The sequence below is a fragment of the Pezoporus occidentalis genome, unplaced genomic scaffold (assembly GCF_034315485.1).
Source record: "Pezoporus occidentalis ecotype Australia unplaced genomic scaffold, CSIRO_AGI_Poc_V1 ctg1, whole genome shotgun sequence".
NCBI lineage: Eukaryota > Metazoa > Chordata > Aves > Psittaciformes > Psittacidae > Pezoporus > Pezoporus occidentalis.
The window spans coordinates 11,183,010-11,200,409 of record NW_026912778.1 but is presented as its reverse complement, the minus strand read 5'-3'; the positions used below and the strand labels follow the sequence as shown (position 1 = coordinate 11,200,409).

General features: G+C 42.0%; 2 protein-coding genes and 1 long non-coding RNA gene across 6 annotated transcripts in view; 2 read left to right on the top strand and 1 right to left on the bottom strand.

Annotated features, from left to right (window-relative positions):
* The window catches only part of CFAP97 (cilia and flagella associated protein 97), a 32,456-nt gene extending 25,416 nt beyond the window's left edge, over positions 1–7,040 (top strand). For all 4 annotated transcript variants that reach the window (XM_062631584.1, XM_062631638.1, XM_062631501.1 and 1 more), the window contains 2 exons: positions 4,288–4,438; positions 5,133–7,040. In XM_062631584.1, coding sequence (XP_062487568.1) covers positions 4,288–4,438; positions 5,133–5,263 — 282 coding nt within the window. In that variant the 3' untranslated portion in view covers positions 5,264–7,040. The remainder of the gene's footprint in view (positions 1–4,287; positions 4,439–5,132) is intronic.
* Positions 7,041–9,413: 2,373 nt separating this feature from the next.
* On the bottom strand, positions 9,414–12,230 carry SLC25A4 (solute carrier family 25 member 4). The gene is made up of 4 exons (XM_062631127.1): positions 12,015–12,230; positions 11,267–11,753; positions 10,589–10,729; positions 9,414–10,245 (listed from the first exon to the last, which is right to left on the bottom strand). Exons 1-4 carry the CDS (start codon positions 12,123–12,125, stop codon positions 10,088–10,090), a joined length of 897 nt encoding a protein of 298 aa, XP_062487111.1. The 5' UTR covers positions 12,126–12,230; the 3' UTR covers positions 9,414–10,087.
* An 889-nt stretch (positions 12,231–13,119) lies between these two features.
* The window catches only part of LOC134170114 (uncharacterized), a 33,233-nt gene continuing 28,952 nt past the window's right edge, over positions 13,120–17,400 (top strand). The window contains exon 1 of the long non-coding RNA XR_009967133.1: positions 13,120–13,900. This is a non-coding gene — a long non-coding RNA (uncharacterized LOC134170114). The remainder of the gene's footprint in view (positions 13,901–17,400) is intronic.

Below are 17,400 nucleotides of genomic sequence, written 5' to 3'. Positions count from 1 at the left end.
TGTGTCATGGTGCCACCAGGGAGTAACTTGTAGGTGTGACAAGAAGCAGGAGGGAGGAGGCACTGGTCCATCAGGGTTGCACCTGGGTCCCTTGTACTTCCTTCCCTCGATGTGCTCCACACTGCTTTTTCTCTGCCTTCACTTTGTTCTGTCCCCAAAGACCACCCTCATCAGATGCTCAGGCCTCAGATGCAGCATGTTTAGCTGGCTGTAGAAAGAGTACTAAGGTTGTTCCACCTTACTGGTCTCAGTCTGGAGGAGGAAGCTGTTGGGAATGCAGTTGTGAAAGAGAACGTAGTCTTCTTGGTCTTCCCAGGAGCTCAGAAGTACTTAGGTTTGGTTGGTGGCTCCTTAGAAACTCAGGCACACAAAGTTTTGTGAGGAACTGAAGCACACAGGTTTTTTTTCCACATACTGGGTTCAGAGACATTGTATGCCAAGACTAAAGACAAAACACTGGTAGTTCCTGAGATTACAAAGTGCAGCCCAAAAAAAAACAAAAGGAGAAAAGAAGTTTCCATGCCCCTCTCCTCAGAGGAGGTTATCAGGAGGTGGGATTGGCACATAGATGTGCCTGGCTAAGATATACTGCAGTAAGGTGCAAATGTAGTGCAATTCTGTGATCTTAGTATGTAGGTTACAGGCTCTTTGTGGTTTTGTGGTCGGGATTTTTGTGGTCTTCTGATTCCTGACCTACTGGAGACTCCTGAATACTGCTGTGGTAATTATAATGAAGACATCAGTCTTTATTATTGGCAGTTCAAACAAAATTTTATTACTTTGCACACTGTACTCTTAGCCTACATCCACTGTGGTGATGCCACCCACAGGAAAAACCTGGTAGCTGTTCAGTTAAAAAGACTTTCCTGTATGTTGAAGAACTTAAGGAGTTTTTGACATTCAGTTTGTCAGGTTAGAGCTAACTAATGCAACTGGCAGTTGAAGAAAATGACCAATACCTGTACTGATAAGAACAGAAAACTGTGCTTGAATGTGTTGTTACTTCCTTCCCCTTCCCCCACCTGGACTCTGCAAAGGGACAGTGTGGTCACTAACATCAGTGACATTAGAGGAGGCATAATATAAATAAATTGGAACAGCTGTCAAGGCACACTGGTCAGCTGGTTAGGATTCAAAAGAGGTGAAACTGAAGCCTTCATGCATTTAAGAAGCAAAGTAAACCAAGAAAAAGTAATGCTGTTTTACCTTTTCTCCAAACTCAATTCAGGAGTGCTGTATTTGCAGTTATTCTTTTCTTCCTTTTTCAGTGTAGCTGCAGAAAACTGTGTTCTGATTAACAACCCCCCTCTGCCTTTGTCTGACTGAGAGCATTAAAATTAGTACTCTCCTGATAAGCCCAAAATTGGATTAGTAGCATTTATCATAGCCCACTGTATACCAGCAATCTTTTGCTACAGTGCCAGGTTCCTTTGTTCTCCAGTTGTTGGCAATCTGATGTTTCCTGTCACTGACGGTATGTATTTTAGTGTCTTTCTAGATACTAATCTATGTCCAGATGCCTAGATTTATAGAGGACTATCCCATTAGTAATGCAGGAGCACCTTCTGTGATTCCCCTCCCCCCCCCCCCCCCTTGTTAATGTTCTGCTTTTATTGTAAATTGTTTTAATAAAGTAAAAGAAGATGGGGGGAAACAGAAGCTTGGGGAGGCTTTTGTCAAGTCAGGAGGTCATCAGTGATACGATATTATGTATGTATGGACTTGAATCAAGAGCTCTGAGGAACTACAGTGCAGGTTAGAGCAACTAATGACATTCCTGCCATTAGTCCATTAGTGTGGTTTTTTTCCTCCTTTTTTTTTTTTCTTATTCCTTAAATCTGATTGAGAATATATATTTGGTTCTGAACATCCAGATCTGTCATAGGATCTGATTCTTTGGTCATTCAGATCAATGACAAAATTTCTATTTACTTTAGTGACACAGGATTAGGGCTTCAGAGATTTAGCACTTCCAAAGAACAAGGAGACTGGCAGTGTTCTTCAGTCCATTTCTCAAAAGTAGAGCATGATGAAAGAATTAGTAGATTTATATGTATAATTGAAAAAGAACATTTGTTCAAGGTACTTGTACCATTGAACAAGATATTTCTTCTGTTAGGGACCTCAAGATTGTAAGGTTGGTAATAAAAATATAACAATCAAATTAGTTCTGGGTTATAGATACAGTAGGTCAGGACTGCCATTTCAACTGTGTTGATGAGTTCATTTCTGTATACACCAGGCTGTTCTCCAAACTGCAAAATTCACAACTGCAAATAGCATGTAAGTTAATGTGCCCTTGGTACAATTCACAGCAGCAGGCAAGGGAACCACAGGAGCTATTCTCTCATTCTCTAGAAGAGCTTTTCTTAGAACACTTCTGCACCACAGAATCTGTATCTTCTCTTTCTGTAGCTCAGGACTGTATCAAGTGCAGTGCTAACCTCTTCAAAAAGTAATATTGTAGTGCTGAGAGGTCTCTCTTTTTGCTTTGGTAATGGGTTGGTACCTGTCAAAATACAGGCATAAAAAGCAAAAGCAGAGAATTGTATTTAAATTAGAATAAAGTAGGCATATTATGTTCAGAATCAAGCTTGAAATTACTGCCCTGTTAAGGTGTGCAAATTCTATGAGGCTGTTATAGTTGCAGTGCAGTGCTGAAACATGCTCTATTCTCATAGGGAAGTTACTTCTACAATTTACCCAATCCATTTGTGATTGAACTGACCATATAGAGAGCTTCCATTTTTAATACTGAAGGCAGATAAGTAATCTCTGCAAGTCTAAATGTAGGTAGTGGTGTATTAGGAAATGCAGCTGGAGTTGAGTAAAATGCTTGATGTAACATTTGGAGCCAAGTCTACCATTTAATGTTACGCAGCTGGCTTTAGTGAAGAGCTATTTCTAGTTGAAGTCCTTCCTTTGAGTTTTGCTTACTTCGGTGTTTCCACTTGATGATGAACTGACTGGCACTTGGTACAAGCACTTGTGACATACTTTGTCCAAGCCAGAATCACTTGTCCTTTCTCAGTGCCCATGCATAAACTACCAAGAGTTTGTAGATTCCTATTACAGCTGGACAGTGACATCCTGTGAATTCTAAGTCACTTTCTGTTATTTTTTTATTCTAAGAATAAAAACAAACCACAGATCGGGAGTGGGGAAGAATGATCATACAAAGTGCAGTTTAATGGCTATACAGACAGATTCTTGATTTCTGCCATATGAGTATGCATCTAGACCATACATCCTTATTAACAGAGTTATTTTAAGTACCTTGGAGACTTATTTAATCACAGTTTGCGTTGTTCGCATTTGGTAGGATGCACGTCATAACCTGAACAGGAATGATTGTGTCATTGCCAAATGTTTGAAGGCCATCAAACAAACTGAAGTGTAGATTTATGTGAGGCAATTACTGGAGGCAAAATATGTGTGAAGTTGTATGTAGCTGGGTACTTTCAGATTTGTCCTGACATCAGTTTAGGGGTGGGTTTTTTGTGTTGTGGTTTGGTTTGGTAGGGTTGATTTTTTTTTTTTTTTTTTTTAATTATGTAATTTCTAAAACCAGTAAATCCTCTTTCAAGTAGATGTAGTTATGCAGATTGGGAGACTGTATTTTACAAATACTGTGTCATAGCAGTTCTAATGCTACTGCATGATTGCCAGGGTTAATTTTAACAAGAAACGATGTCTATAACAATAATTTCAACTGATTTTCAACCCTTAGAATTACATTATGGATAAAATAGTGTCATGTGAATCTGTTTTCCTTTTGACATTACTTTCACAGAATTGTGTCAGTAATTTTCTCTGGGGATCTAGGGCAATATAAAATGGTCTAACTAGGTTTGCAAAGCAAAGATTTGTTAAAAAAAAGAAACGCCCAAAAGCCACCAACTTCTTGTCCTTCTGGAAGTTTAGAGGAGAGGAGTAACCAAAGGTGGGATTAGAAGAGTTCAGCCTGTCTTCCCACCACTTTTACTACTGCCAAACAGATCTGTTTCAAGTTACAGTAAGGTAGAAAGAACTACAGGGTACTAAAGATGTGCTCAACATAGAATTAATATGTAAGGGATAGTTACTGTTTGTGTCATAATACTGAGAAAAGAATTGAATGCAAGAAGAATAGCCCATGATCATCCCAGTGGAGGAGTTCATGTTGTACAGTTCTAAAAATCAAGGGATTTATTGCAGTTCACATAAAAATCTATTTGTGAATGTTTGTTTTTGTGGCTTCTTATTCATTCTTTCTCTTTCTTGATGATATTTTTCTTTGATACTAAGGCACTCCTGAAAAGACTGGAATCAGTGAAACCAACACCTGGTATGAGGCGTAATGAACAACTGCTGGACTATCAGCGCCAGATGAGTTACATAGGTTCTTCGCCTTCTGTAAGAAGAGGAAGATCTGCTTTGAGCCATCTTAGTCCTTTAAGTAAGTACATGGAAGTTGCAGATTCTTGCATTTCTTTGCATGTGTCTATCTTTTTATAATTCAGAATTGTGAAGCACTTCCTGCTAGGAATAGCAGTTAAGTTCCTTTCTCTTCCTTAGACTGATCATTTATCACACAAAAATCTTTTAACATGAATTTTTTTAGCCATACCAAAAGTATGATGACCATATGCATTGTTTACTTACCATATTAAATTTCTAAGAAATTACCTCGTTAATAGTCTTTTCCAAGAAGGTCTCATTTTGCCAATAGCCTTTATCGAGAGGAGAACACAAGGGGGAAAAGAAAAACCCCAACACAAAAACCCCAAAGAAGATTCAAATTCTCATTCAGTGAATCTACTGTTTCTCTCAGAAATGGTGTGTGTAATATTTGGAAGTAGATCATGCGCCCCCATAGGGCCATACACATCAGGTTAAAGAAGCACAGCACGAGGGCATGGGCTTGTATTCCTTGTCCTGAGCATTTTGAACAGCTCATAATGTTTTGGGTTTGTATTCAACTTACTGTGATTTGTTGGTGTTTCCAGATTTTTTTTTTTCCTCTGGAAACTATGGTAATGAGTGTTGCAGTACTAATATAGCATGACATTTTCTGTTTTACTGAGCATAAGCATTCTCACTCTCTTTGTGCATGTGTGCGTGCGTGTGTGTGTGTGTGTGTGTGTTAACAGGAGCATCCTATTCAAGAGCATCCGCTGTACCAAGTACAATGAGCCAGAGGAATGAAAAACCCATACCTGATTCAGCCAGTGGGGCATTACAGAGACCTAAACCCACTACTGTTCGTGCCGCTTGGTTATAAATGCGTTCTTTGCCTCGCATTCTGAGATGATACTCGGCCTTTTACTTTTTAGTGCTTTTGTAAATTCTATGGGCAAAAATATTTCTTGCATTGTTGAGTGATTAAAATGCATTGCGTATGATATAATTGCTTATAAAATGGTTTTAAGTGAACACTTTCACTTCAGTAGGTGTGTTCCTGATAGGAAAAACTTATGAAAGAGAAAGAGGTATTTAAATGGTCAAGTTAAATAGAAAATGCTAATTACTATGTTATTCTCAGATCATAAGTGGTATTTGTATCCATAACATGGAAGGACAGCATTGCTGCACTACAGGCACAAGATGTAAAGAAAACCTTTAATAATACTTTAAAACATTGCATTAAACTCATATGCTTAATTCCTGGATTGTCCTTAGTTCCTTGCATTTCATCCTGGCTTTAGGTAAGCCTTCTGAGCTTTGTGGTCATGTTCTTGTGACTGAAGGAATCTTCTCTTTACAGCAGTATGAAGGGGTGAAAAGCAGATTGTGTATTCCTGCATGGTTAGCTAGAATATTAAGACTGCAGAAGATGTTCTGCCACTCTTGCACTTCAGGTGTTGAATGTTTGTTTTGTATTCAAGGCTGTGTCTCTTCCAGATTTAAAAGAATTTTGGAACCTTCATATAGGAAAGAAGCATCTGATGCTACTTGAACAAGAACAAAGACTGAAGTGAACAGTAGTTCAGATTCATTCTAAACAAGAGTAAGTTTTAGTTACTTTGCAAGCTAGAAAATACTAAGCAAGGGAAATATTTCATGGCCATACTTTTGAAGATCCTTGCCATTCTTGGTGGGGAAATGCAAACTTGAGCTGCAGGCAACATGAACATCTGATTTTGAGAGGAACTATTAACCAGGATTTAAAAATAAATAAAAGCAGAAAACAGAAAACCTTGTTATGCTCTTAAACTGTGTTTTAACTTCATGTTCATACCAAATACTTGTAATGTCAGATAAGCTTCAGTTGCAACATCTGTTTACAAGGGGAGCAAAATCTAGTGAAATCAGTAATTGCAAATAGTAGATGGTATGCTTTATTTCTATGCATAAAGGCAGACTTTCAGTGAGCTTCTTTTGTAGGACTGTAGTTTTATAAAAAGCATAAATTGTGATGTCACTATCCATGGATGTTGCTGGAACCTTGCTTGTTTCCCCAGCTTCTTCCCAGGAGAGGTAACAGGAAATCTCTGTGTTGTGCATAAAGGGAAAAACCAAACCCAGCTGTGTTTAGTAATGCTGGGTCTTAGCCCTGTGAAAAGGAAAGTTTATTATTCTTTGCTTGTGCTTGCATGAGGGCATAGGCTTTCAGGTATTCTGCCTTGTAATGAACATTTTATTTGGTCCTGTGTGATAGTTTGGCGGAGCTTCTGCACTTGATGACCTGCAGATCAAATGCAGCTGTTTGACAGTATTTGAACTTTAAGCAGCGTTATGGCAGACAGGTTTTTATTGCCATTATTATTCATTGATAGGGACTGTAAGGAATTTTTTTTGCATAGTGCTGATGTATTTATTTGTACTATTGTGCTCATTAAAATTACTCACTATTTAAATATTTTAGTCCTTTAATGTGAATATTAGGCTCACAGTTCAATACTTTTGAATGTTCATATGGTAATGTTCTTCTGTGATCGAATTGACCAGATGGATTACTTTTAATTGCTTAATTTTATTTTATTTAACTTTGGTATGAAAGACTGTCAATTTTATATGTGATTTTTGTAAATCATAAGAAATAAAATATTTAACATGAATTGTTTGTCACTGCAGTGGCTTCTTTCAGAATTTTATAATTGGTACTGAAGTGTGAAGGTCACAGGAGAAGTGTTTGGTACTACATCTAGGGGAAGAAAATGCAAAGAGTCTGTTTATTCATTGATACACTTTATCAGTTAGTGACTTTGGTATGGCTTTTTAAAAATAAGCCATATTGACAGGTCTTCATTAAGTTAGATAATCTCATAGAAATTTTTATAGCAAAATGTCCTGTTTCTAACAGACTTTTCTGCCCTTTTTGTAAGGTTCTTCTTTATGTTCTTTTCTTCCTGCCCCCAAAGATCTCTGTGAAAGAAAAGTGCAAGCTGCTTTGCTCCTCCTGAAAGTGAACTGGCACACAGGTTTGACACATGGTTTCAGGTAGGAGCCAGTCTCCCTGCTGAAGTGACAGGATTGCCAGTTTGGGTAATAGTACTGGTGCATTGAGCTTACTATGGGAAATGGAGTGTGATGCCTCTGTCATGTCTTTGCTCAAGCAGTGTTTCTGCCTCATTGTGGGCTACATTTCTGTCAGGACAAGGCTCTGCTATGTAGTCTATCTACCCTACTGAAGGTCTTGAAGAAAGCCCTGCCTCAGATCAATAACTGTATGAGAGGAGGAAGAAATGGTATTTCCCTGTCTGCTCCTTTGGAACATACAGGATTTCCGTTGTGGCCTTTCCCTGTGCCAGAGCATGCCTTCAGTCAGAATGCTTGCAGTCTTTACTGAAGATCCTGAGGCATCTCTGCTGGCATCCTGTCACTCAGATGAGTGTCTGACTGCCCTAAATCAAATGGCTGGCTGAATTCATGTGTCTTCTGTGATGCATATAGGCTTTACATTGTAATGTATTTTCCTCATTGTCATGAAACCTTCCAAGCCATGTAGTCATCACCGTCATATGCAGGCTATGATGAGGACTTCCACTGTAATATATATCAACAAGGAAATAGAAGGGGAGGAGAGGCTCCTTCTGCCTCAAAGTGGTATATCTTACACGCCAGGTACACCAAGCATCAGGTGTAATCTTCATGGTGTTTACTTGCTCAAAGTCTTGAGCAAAGTGGCAGATGAACCATGAGATTCCTACCTGATGAATGTGAAACTACAGACTGGACCTGGAGCCATCTTTCAGGACTGCAATTATGTTGTGTCATGGTTTAAGCTCAGTCAGCAGCTCAGCCACGCAGCCACTCGCTCACTCACTCACTCACTCACCCTCCCTTTCCTCCCCCCCCTGCTCCAGGATAGGAGAATCAAAAGAATGTAACTCCCACGGGTTGAGGTAAGAACAGTCCAGTAACTAAGGTATAACACAAATCACTACTGCTACCACCAATAATAATAATGATAAGGGAGATAACAAGGGAAGAAAAAAATACAAGTACTCACCACCAGCTGACCGATACCCAGCCCAACCTGAGCAGTGATCTAACCCTTCCAGGTAACTGCCCCCAGTTTATATAGTGGTATGGAATACCTCTTTGGTTAGTTTGGGTCAGGTGTCCTGTCCCTGCTTCCCCCCCAACTTCCCTTCCTCCCTGGCAGAGCATGAGACTTGGAAAGTCCTTGGTCAGAGTAAACATTACCAAGCAGCAACTAAAAACATCAGTGTTATCAGCACTGTTCCCAGGCTGAAAGTCAAAAACACAGCATTGCACCAGCTACTAAGAAAAATGACTCCTACTGCTGAACCCAGGACATGTTGAGATCATACTGTTTCAGGTATCAGCAGGGATCACTAATGCGTGTGATACAGATGTGGTTTGAATTCAGGATGGATGGTACTCATACCTTGGTCAAGAGAACTGCTGTACATCTCTTGGCGATTCCTCCTGGCCAAGAAGAGACAGGATTTGGCAACTTTGCTACTTGTAAGCTGTCACTTCTGGTTTCAGAACTACCTGTGTTTCTCACTGGAGTCCTAAAATGCCATGATTTTTGTTCTTGCCTCTTGATTGTGTACAGCAATCATAGTTCTCTCCACTGTATTATATGCGGTCAGAGTTTGGTTCTTAGGACTAGAATATGCTGTCAAGACATTTAAAGTGGTTAAAAGCAAGAACTTCACAATGGGAACACACAGGTGGCTAAGAGACACTGGCTGGGGCATGATTCTTTTTCCCCTGACATGCCCTATTGGCTAATGATACTCTCCAGCTGAGACTGTCCAGTAACTATGGCATCCCTGCCAGTGCACTTAAGTAGGTGTGAAATGATTGTTGATATTTCTACAATAGCAAAACTAAAGTTCTGTGAAAAAAGCTTAAGAGGCTTAGGCAGTGCCAGATAATCACTAAGTTGTGCCAATCAGCAAATTGCCTTTAAGGACACATGTATGTGCTCAGTGTATTGAAAAAACAGGAAGAAGTTCATGAATATATTAATTTATTTCATTGTTTCAGGTTTAGTTCAATTGCACATCAGCAGACAACTTTTTGCTTAGTGACAATCCAGGGAATTCTTTAAATGTTATTTCCACATTCTACAAAGTATGTTTGTAAAATAAGGTTATGGTTTCAGACATATGACTGCATAATTTGTCTGTGAAGAGGCTGCAGTTAGGAACTCAGCCTGGTGCTTTAATATAGTTTATATTTTTAGACATGTTTTTCATTTAATATGTATTAAAAAAAATACATCTTAAGGAAACATTTTAATTCATGCTATGTCATCACACTGTTGGATTAGCTAGAGGCATCACTTAGTACAACAGGTATTCCAAAGATGTCATTCTCTTAAATCTCCACAATACTACATTTTAAACTAGGTAGAGACCACCTATGTCTTGGCTCTAGACAAAATATTACCTCAAATTTGAAGTATAATATATACACAGGTTCCAATACAAATGTTGGAGAAATTTTCATACAAAAATGGAACTGTGATGTAGTGGACAATTTTTAAATTTATGCATCCTGGTCTCAGTCAGATGTTACTCAAACATTGTTTCCCTAGGAAATAATTTTGTTGTCCATTATATCACAATAGCATATTCTTTTGAAAAAGTTGATTGAGAACAATTGAACTATATTATGGCGAGTTTTAGACGTATTTCTTGATTTCATCATAAAGTACTAGTACAAAAGCTCCTCCCATGCCTCTCAACACATTCGACCAGGCACCTTTGAAGAATGCTTTGGTTCCTTCATCTTTAGCTATCTTCCTCCAGCAATCAATTGTGCCCTTGTACATAATATCAGCTGTGGAAAAAGACATGAAGGTCAGAAGACTTGAAGTTATACAGCATTTCTGTTTCAACTTTCATATATTTAAAACAAGGAATAAGCCAAGAACTTAAAAATCAAATAATCAATTAATGAGAAGTAATTCAGTAATTCTCCATGTGGAAATCAAATCAGTCTCAGCCTTTTAAGTGGAAAAGGCAGAAATACTACCAATGTATTTCCTGTATTTTTTTGTTTTTTAAGGATTCTAATAAGAAGTCATTAGTTTTGCATAATACAAAACCCACCCAGCATCTCCCCCCACATCTTGATGAAGAGATGCTTTCTGCTGCCAGACCACCATAGCACTTATTCTTACCTCCCTTTCGGCCAGACTGCATCATCATCCTACGTCGCACAGTATCAAAAGGGTAAGAAACCAGACCTGATACTGCAGTGACAGTCTGGGCAATCATCCAGCTCACTACAATATGCACATTCTTTGGATCAGGCAACATACCTGTCATCAAGAACAAATGACAAGAGTCAGTACAGAGGGAAAAGGTTGTGGGGAAGATGGCTGTGAAAGAAACAACCACCCACCAACACCAGGAGTCAATCAAGTCAACATAATCAAGCATGAAACTTCTCCCTTCATCCATATTTGACTATTATCAGCTAACTGCAAGTTTATAGGACTGTTGGATATTGGGATCTAAGCTGCCTTCATGCTCCCTGACCAAAAGGTCTCTCCTGCAGAACCCTCCCAGGCTTGTGTCATGAGGAACAAGCTATCATACAAGCCCATCTGTACAAGCCTTAAGACAGAGAAAAACTGTAAAGCATCTGAACAGAGACTGCCAACCCAAAGCTTCTGCTCAGAATAGCAAGTTAAAGGAGTCAGGAATGCATTTCAGGAACACTTGTGCATAATCTAGCACTAGCACCCTGAACTGGTGCTGAGCCAAGCCTGGCTTGTCCTTGTGCTGCCAAGTGCCCCAGAATTTGTTTACCGGACAGGTCTTCCCTTGTAGTCACTTCTCCATGCACTTCTTACCCTTTGCCGTGTCGTAAACCCCAAAATAGGCTGCTCTGTAGATGATGATGCCCTGGACAGACACACTGAATCCTTGGTACAGGCCCTTCAAGCCATCAGACCTGAAGATCTTGACAATGCAGTTGCCTAGCCCAGTGAACTCCCTCTCACTGGCTCCTTTGCCCACATCAGCTGCCAGCCGGGTCCTGGCAAAATCCAGCGGGTAGACGAAGCAGAGGGAAGTGGCTCCAGCAGCACCCCCAGATGCCAGGTTCCCGGCAAAGTAGCGCCAGAACTGCTTGTGCCTGTCCACTCCCCCCAGGAAGATCTGCTTGTACTTGTCCTTGAAGGCGAAGTTGAGGGCCTGGGTGGGGAAGTACCGGATCACGTTGGCTAGGTTGCCTCTCCAGAAGGAGAGGATGCCTTGCTCCTTGGGGATGCGGACTACGCAGTCGATGATGCCCTTGTACTGCTTGTCCGCGGTGATCTGCTTGCTGGCATGCTGGACCTGAAGGGAGGAAGGGGACGGGTGGGAGGGTAGAGAAAGGGACACTGCAGGCGCGACTCCGCACGGCGACCCCGTGAAGGGCAGCGACCGGGCCTGCCCCACCGCTGGCCCAGCTCCCAGCGCCCCGGCGCGGTGCTGAAGGGCAGCTCCCGCGTAACCGGAGCCGGCCGAGATCCTGCCCTTATTTAGTCACGCTGGCAGCCGCCCGCCTCTCCGGCATCCACCTGTACCACAGCCCCGCGGCTCCCCGCACCCCCTCACCTGCAGCAGCAGCTTCACTCTCTCGATGGGGGCGACAGCCGTCTTGGAGATGGCGGCAGCGATCCCACCGGCCAGAAAGTCCTTAAGGAAGCTGACAGCTTGGTCACCCATGCTGGCAGCGGGTCCGACACCCCCTGCCCGGAGACAACCAACGAGCCGCGAACCTCCCCACCCGGCTGCCCCCGCGCACGGCCCGCCAAATGGCACCCCGCCCCGCACCTTCCCTCTTATACGCCGCGGACTCTCGCGATAGGAGGAGGCTGCCACCGAGGCGTGGGCATTGGCTGAGACCCCTCGAGCCCGCCCCCATTGAAGGGGCGCGGGGCAGCGGCGCCATGTTCCCCTGAGGAGGGAGCGCGAGGGCCGCTGGTCTCGGGACGTTTAAAGGGCAAATTAAAGTTATCTGCCGGGGAACGCAATGTCAGAACATGTGCCTGCTGTATTAATAGCTCCCGGGAGGCACAGGAGGGGATGAAGGAAGCTGGCAACAGTACCTCGGGCAATGTTAGCTGTTTCGTGCAGGCTGGAGGCTGGTGCCAGAGCCTGAAAGCTTCCCCAGAAGAGGTCTGGGTGCAGCAACCAGTCAACTTGTTGAAGAGGGAGTGCTTTGAGCCTTAACTTCGCGTGCATGGATTCACACCATCAAGGGTGATGGGGACACTTGTGCTGGCAGGCACCCCAGTGGAAATGCTGTGCCCTGCAATAATGGTCAACTTGGAAGGTGCTGCAGTGGTGCTGTGTTCGTTGGTAACCCAGGTGTGCTGCAGGACTTGGGTTTCCCGAAGAAGAGACAATGTGCCCTCCTGTGTTGTACCTTCATTTCAACCGTGCAAGGCCAGAGCCTCACAAGAGTCCCTGTCAGTCCCCTCTGCAGGAAGAAAGAAGCGGAAGGGACTCGAAGAACTTGCCCAAGTGCAGTTAAGTTGCTTGACCTGCACTAGGAGTGAAAGAGTAAAGGCAGTAGTGAAACCCTGCCTTCATTCAGTGTCTTAGGGACACATTTGAGTCTCAAATGAAGACTGCACAGCTCCCTCATGAGTTGCCGTGTTTCTCATCTGTTCTTTCTCGCTGACTCCCATAAGAAAGCAAGAGCTTATGATTTGTTGTGTCAATAATTGCGTGAAAGCCAGTGCAGCAAGTTGTAGATCAATTGAAGTTTGCCATAAAAAGGCATTAAGATGTGCCTCCAGGACAGTGATATACTGAGGAATTTATCGGGCAATGGTGTCTGCTTTGATTTAGTATCAATAATGGAGATAGGTGTTAAAAGACTGACCATTCCATGAAGAGACATTCTCTTCAGGACAGCAAATCTCTTTTCACTGACGTGTTTGTTAGCACAAGTCAATGAGGGTGTAAATTTGATCCCCTACCTCTCTTGGTCTCTGCTGCTCTTAGGTCTGTTGAGGTAGAGGTCTTTTCTGATGAACCTCAGCTCTGGGAAGTGGATGACAACTATAACTTCCAAGAGCACCCTTTGCATCCTGGCCATCCTGAGTAAATAGAGCCTATACACAGCTTTTAAGGAAGGGGAAGAGAACCCCCCCGAAAAGACTTTTTCCCCAAGGAAGGACCGAAAGCAACTGCAATCAGGAAGCATAGGGGATCCCTGGAATTAGACTGCGAGTTGAGGGAAGTATTATTTAAAGTATGTAGCTGCCTGGTACCTCAGCCTCTCCTTCCTCATATTTCACTCCTCAGGTTTGGTGTCTCCTCTTTTCACAGGAAAGTAAATATCTCTTCAGCGTTTGGGGGTTGCTGCTGCTGGCTTCATACAGACCCATTAAACGGTGGTGCTCACAGTTGCTGCCTGACTGTCCAGACTGATCAGATCTCTTCATTGTGTGCACTCAAGTGTCAGCCAGTGCCATACTGACTGGTGTATGGTGAGTGAGAGATAGGAAGGTGGCAGTGGGATGCTACTGGGAAGGAGCGGAGTGGGGGGCCTGGAGTGAGACTGTGGGGAGGGGGTCTAGCCTGAAAGGATCTTTTGCCTGCCCCTTCCCCACCATCTTTGGTTTAAATTGCCTTTTTTTTTGTTTCTTTTTTCCTAAGCTCATTTAAATTGCTTTTTTAAAATGACATTTTAATAAAGTCTTTATCATTAGAATTCCAGTTAGGTTTCATTACTTACTGTTGTACATCATCATCCCTCTCCACAGAGGCTTTTTGGTTTAATATGTGTTTCTGCAGCACTATTTACCCATGACTGCCAGTATTTAAAGAAAGCAGTGTACAGAAAGTGAATAACCTCTTTTGCTGCTTCTGCATCTTCCTCCCCTGAGTCCAGATGTCTGTTTCCAAGAGATACTCAGCTTCCAGTTTTAACAGAAGCAGGGCTAGACCAAACCATAGGTTTGCTACTCTGAGGGTTATTCTTCGTTTATTAGATTTTTGCTCCAAATGCCTGTTTTGGATCATTCCTAAGTATGACAGTGAGGCTTCTTATGCTAGCTACTGTAGGAGTTCACATGTATCCTGTAAGGAACTTACTGCTAATGCCACCAGACTTTGAGGATTAGTATTTCCACTAGGTGAAAATGGCATTAAAAAAAGGGTGAAAGGAACTTGGTCTTTTCATACAGTTCATTGGTCTTTGGTGGTCTGTATCCTGAATAGGTACTAATACTTTCATAGAGAAATTGTTAAAACAGTTCTGAAAATGCAAGCTTTCTGTATTATTGAAAGCCAGCTTTTAAGCCTCATTTCCCTTAGAACTGTGCAGCAAGTGAAGGAATAGGTGGCTTTCTAGGCTGAGTTTGTGGGTGCTCTGTGCTGCTGACATAGCATGAAGATACTGGAATTTGTTCCTAAAAATTGTGAGCTAAAAATAATAACCTCAATCTGCAGTTTCAAGAGAGATTAGTGACTGACTGCATTGTGCTTTAATGTGTGAATAGCCAGTTTGAAACACTACAGGAGATCAGCTTTTACAAAGTAGTGTGCACCATTGTGTATTTTCATTTCCAGGACACGGGAACCTGAATGTGGAGGCTTGGCCAGACGCTAATAACGCTTTTTCTCGAAAGTCAGCAGCTTCAGTCTGACAGCAGACACAAGGGGGAGCGCAAGGAAACGGTCAGACCGTCCTGACTCCCAGCATAGACAGTGTGTTGGCAAGATGCTAAGAAGTGTGGAATTTGGTTTTTTCTTCAGGAAATATTTGTATGGGTGAAGTAAATTCTCCTTGTGTAAGGTTGATTTATGTTTCTGGTCAGGAGGAGGAGAGTAAGAGAGCCCAAAGAGGTTAAATGAGGATGGGAGTTGAGGAGAAATACCAGGGTTGGTAGTGTCAAAGATGATCAACAAGAATGAAGTGAATATATAAGGATAGTTTTAGCTGGTTATTGCTGTGACCTTAAGGTATTGCTGGCTTAGGATTTCTCACTGAGCTGGAGAAGAGGAAATCTGAACAGTAAGTCTAAGCAGCACATTGAGGAGGGAAGCATTAGTGCTGAAAATAGCAGCAGGAGTCAACATAGGGTATGTTTTTATTAGAGCGTGTCTGTAGTGTGAGGACAAGGAGTTGGAGGAGGGTCAAAATTTCAGAAAAAAATTGAGGAAGTGGATGAAGATAGATATGAAACAGATCAGAAGTTAGGTTGTAGCAGGACAAACATGGGCTGTAAAAGTAGGAAAGAAAAAATATCCAACATGTAAAATAAGGAATAGACTTGCAAGAGTGTACCACGTTAGTATTTCCTTTGGCAAGGATTTGTACAGAAGATGTTCAGGAAGAGAGTATTTGAGAAGTGCATTAATAGTGGTGAAAGGCAGCCAGGTTTTCAGATAACGTAGAAAAGTATGAGGCAAAATTAAGAGGATGACATCACTGGGAGACAATTAAATGGTTGAGAATGAAGTAAACCTGATCACAGACAGACTAGGAAATTGAAGCTGAAATCAGACTGGGGGTGTGTGTTTGGCAACCAAACTTTGTAATTCATGAGATAGGACTGTAGAGGAAGAAACAGAATGTACAATCAAATATGGGCAAGAGAAGAAAGATGAAGCAGGAGAAAGAAGGCTGAGATTAGGTGGGGTTTTATCAGTCTGGCAAGATGAAAATAATGGAAAGAGCAAATGAGAGGACATGCCAAGTGAGGGAGCAGGTCAGAGAGGAAGGGTGGAATGACAGAAATCAGGAGTAAAGCAATCAATGGTTGCTGCAGATCACATCAAAGGAATGGCTCTTTCAAGGAGTAGAACAGTGAGGGGTACAGGTGAAATGAATGGATCAGGGCAAGGAGACACATGAGTGTCTACTACAGTGTTTCAGCAAGAACATCAGCATGAAGCTCAGAAGCTTCATGAGAATGATTACGCGAAATTGTGAGGACAGGAAGAGAGTTGAAATCATGAAGGAAAGCTGATGAGGAGGAGCTGGGTGGCTGGCTGGCAATACTTCAGTTGGGAGAGCTGAGATATTGCCCAGAAGCAGATAAAAAGTGTTTGAGATGGTGACGGCAGCCCCAGTGTGAGAGTAGGGAGTGGAATGAGATGAGAAATTGAGGTTTCTGTAAGAGACTGAAGCTGCAGATGGAGAGCAGACAAGGGGATCCAGGATGTGTGGACACTGAGATTTAATAGGCCTGTAAGAAATATTTGAAGTGTATCCTGTAGTGGCAGCCAAAGAAGAGAAGAAAGGTCATTGGAATGGGCAGAAAGACAGAATTGGAATGCAAGAAGGGCTGATTGAGCAATAGTAAAATCTCAAGAGAGTGTGGATGGAGAGGTGGAGGTGTGGCAAGTATCACTAAGGGCAAAAAGGAGGCAGAGTAAGATGCAGGGCTTGGTGCTTTGGGTAGGTTGTTGAAGAAACAGCTGAAGGAATAAAAAGGGAGAAAAAAAATCCAGGCTATGTGGGGAAGGAAAACTGGAGGGGTACAAAATAAGTTGCAGCAAGAGGGTGGGGTGAGAGATGTGGAAGAGTAGCCCACAGGCAGGACTAACCAGATTAGACAGTCTCTCTAGCCTCCATTGGCTGGTTTCTTACTGCAGGTGTGGAGCCAGGCATATTATACTTTTGAATTTCTTTTTGACTGAACTAGTACTGAAAGTGTATGTGTTGACTGTCTTCTGCCATGTTAAGGATTGCCCTGGTGAAGGCAACTAACTTAAGGTTAATAAATTTTTTCAAGGAATATTGTACTTTTTTGGTGTAGATCTCTGCAGGAAATAATTTCTTTAGTCACTGCCAAACATGCATCATTATACGATGGAGTATGTATCCATTCTTGGATTCAGTAATTTCCATGTTTTGTGCTTCCAGGAAAAGGTACATACTAAGAGGATCTTTGATGTTTTGTTTGTTTGGGTTGAAACATACTTTTCATGAAGAATCTGGAGATGGTTTTAATTGGACCAGAGTTCTGTGCTCAGTCAC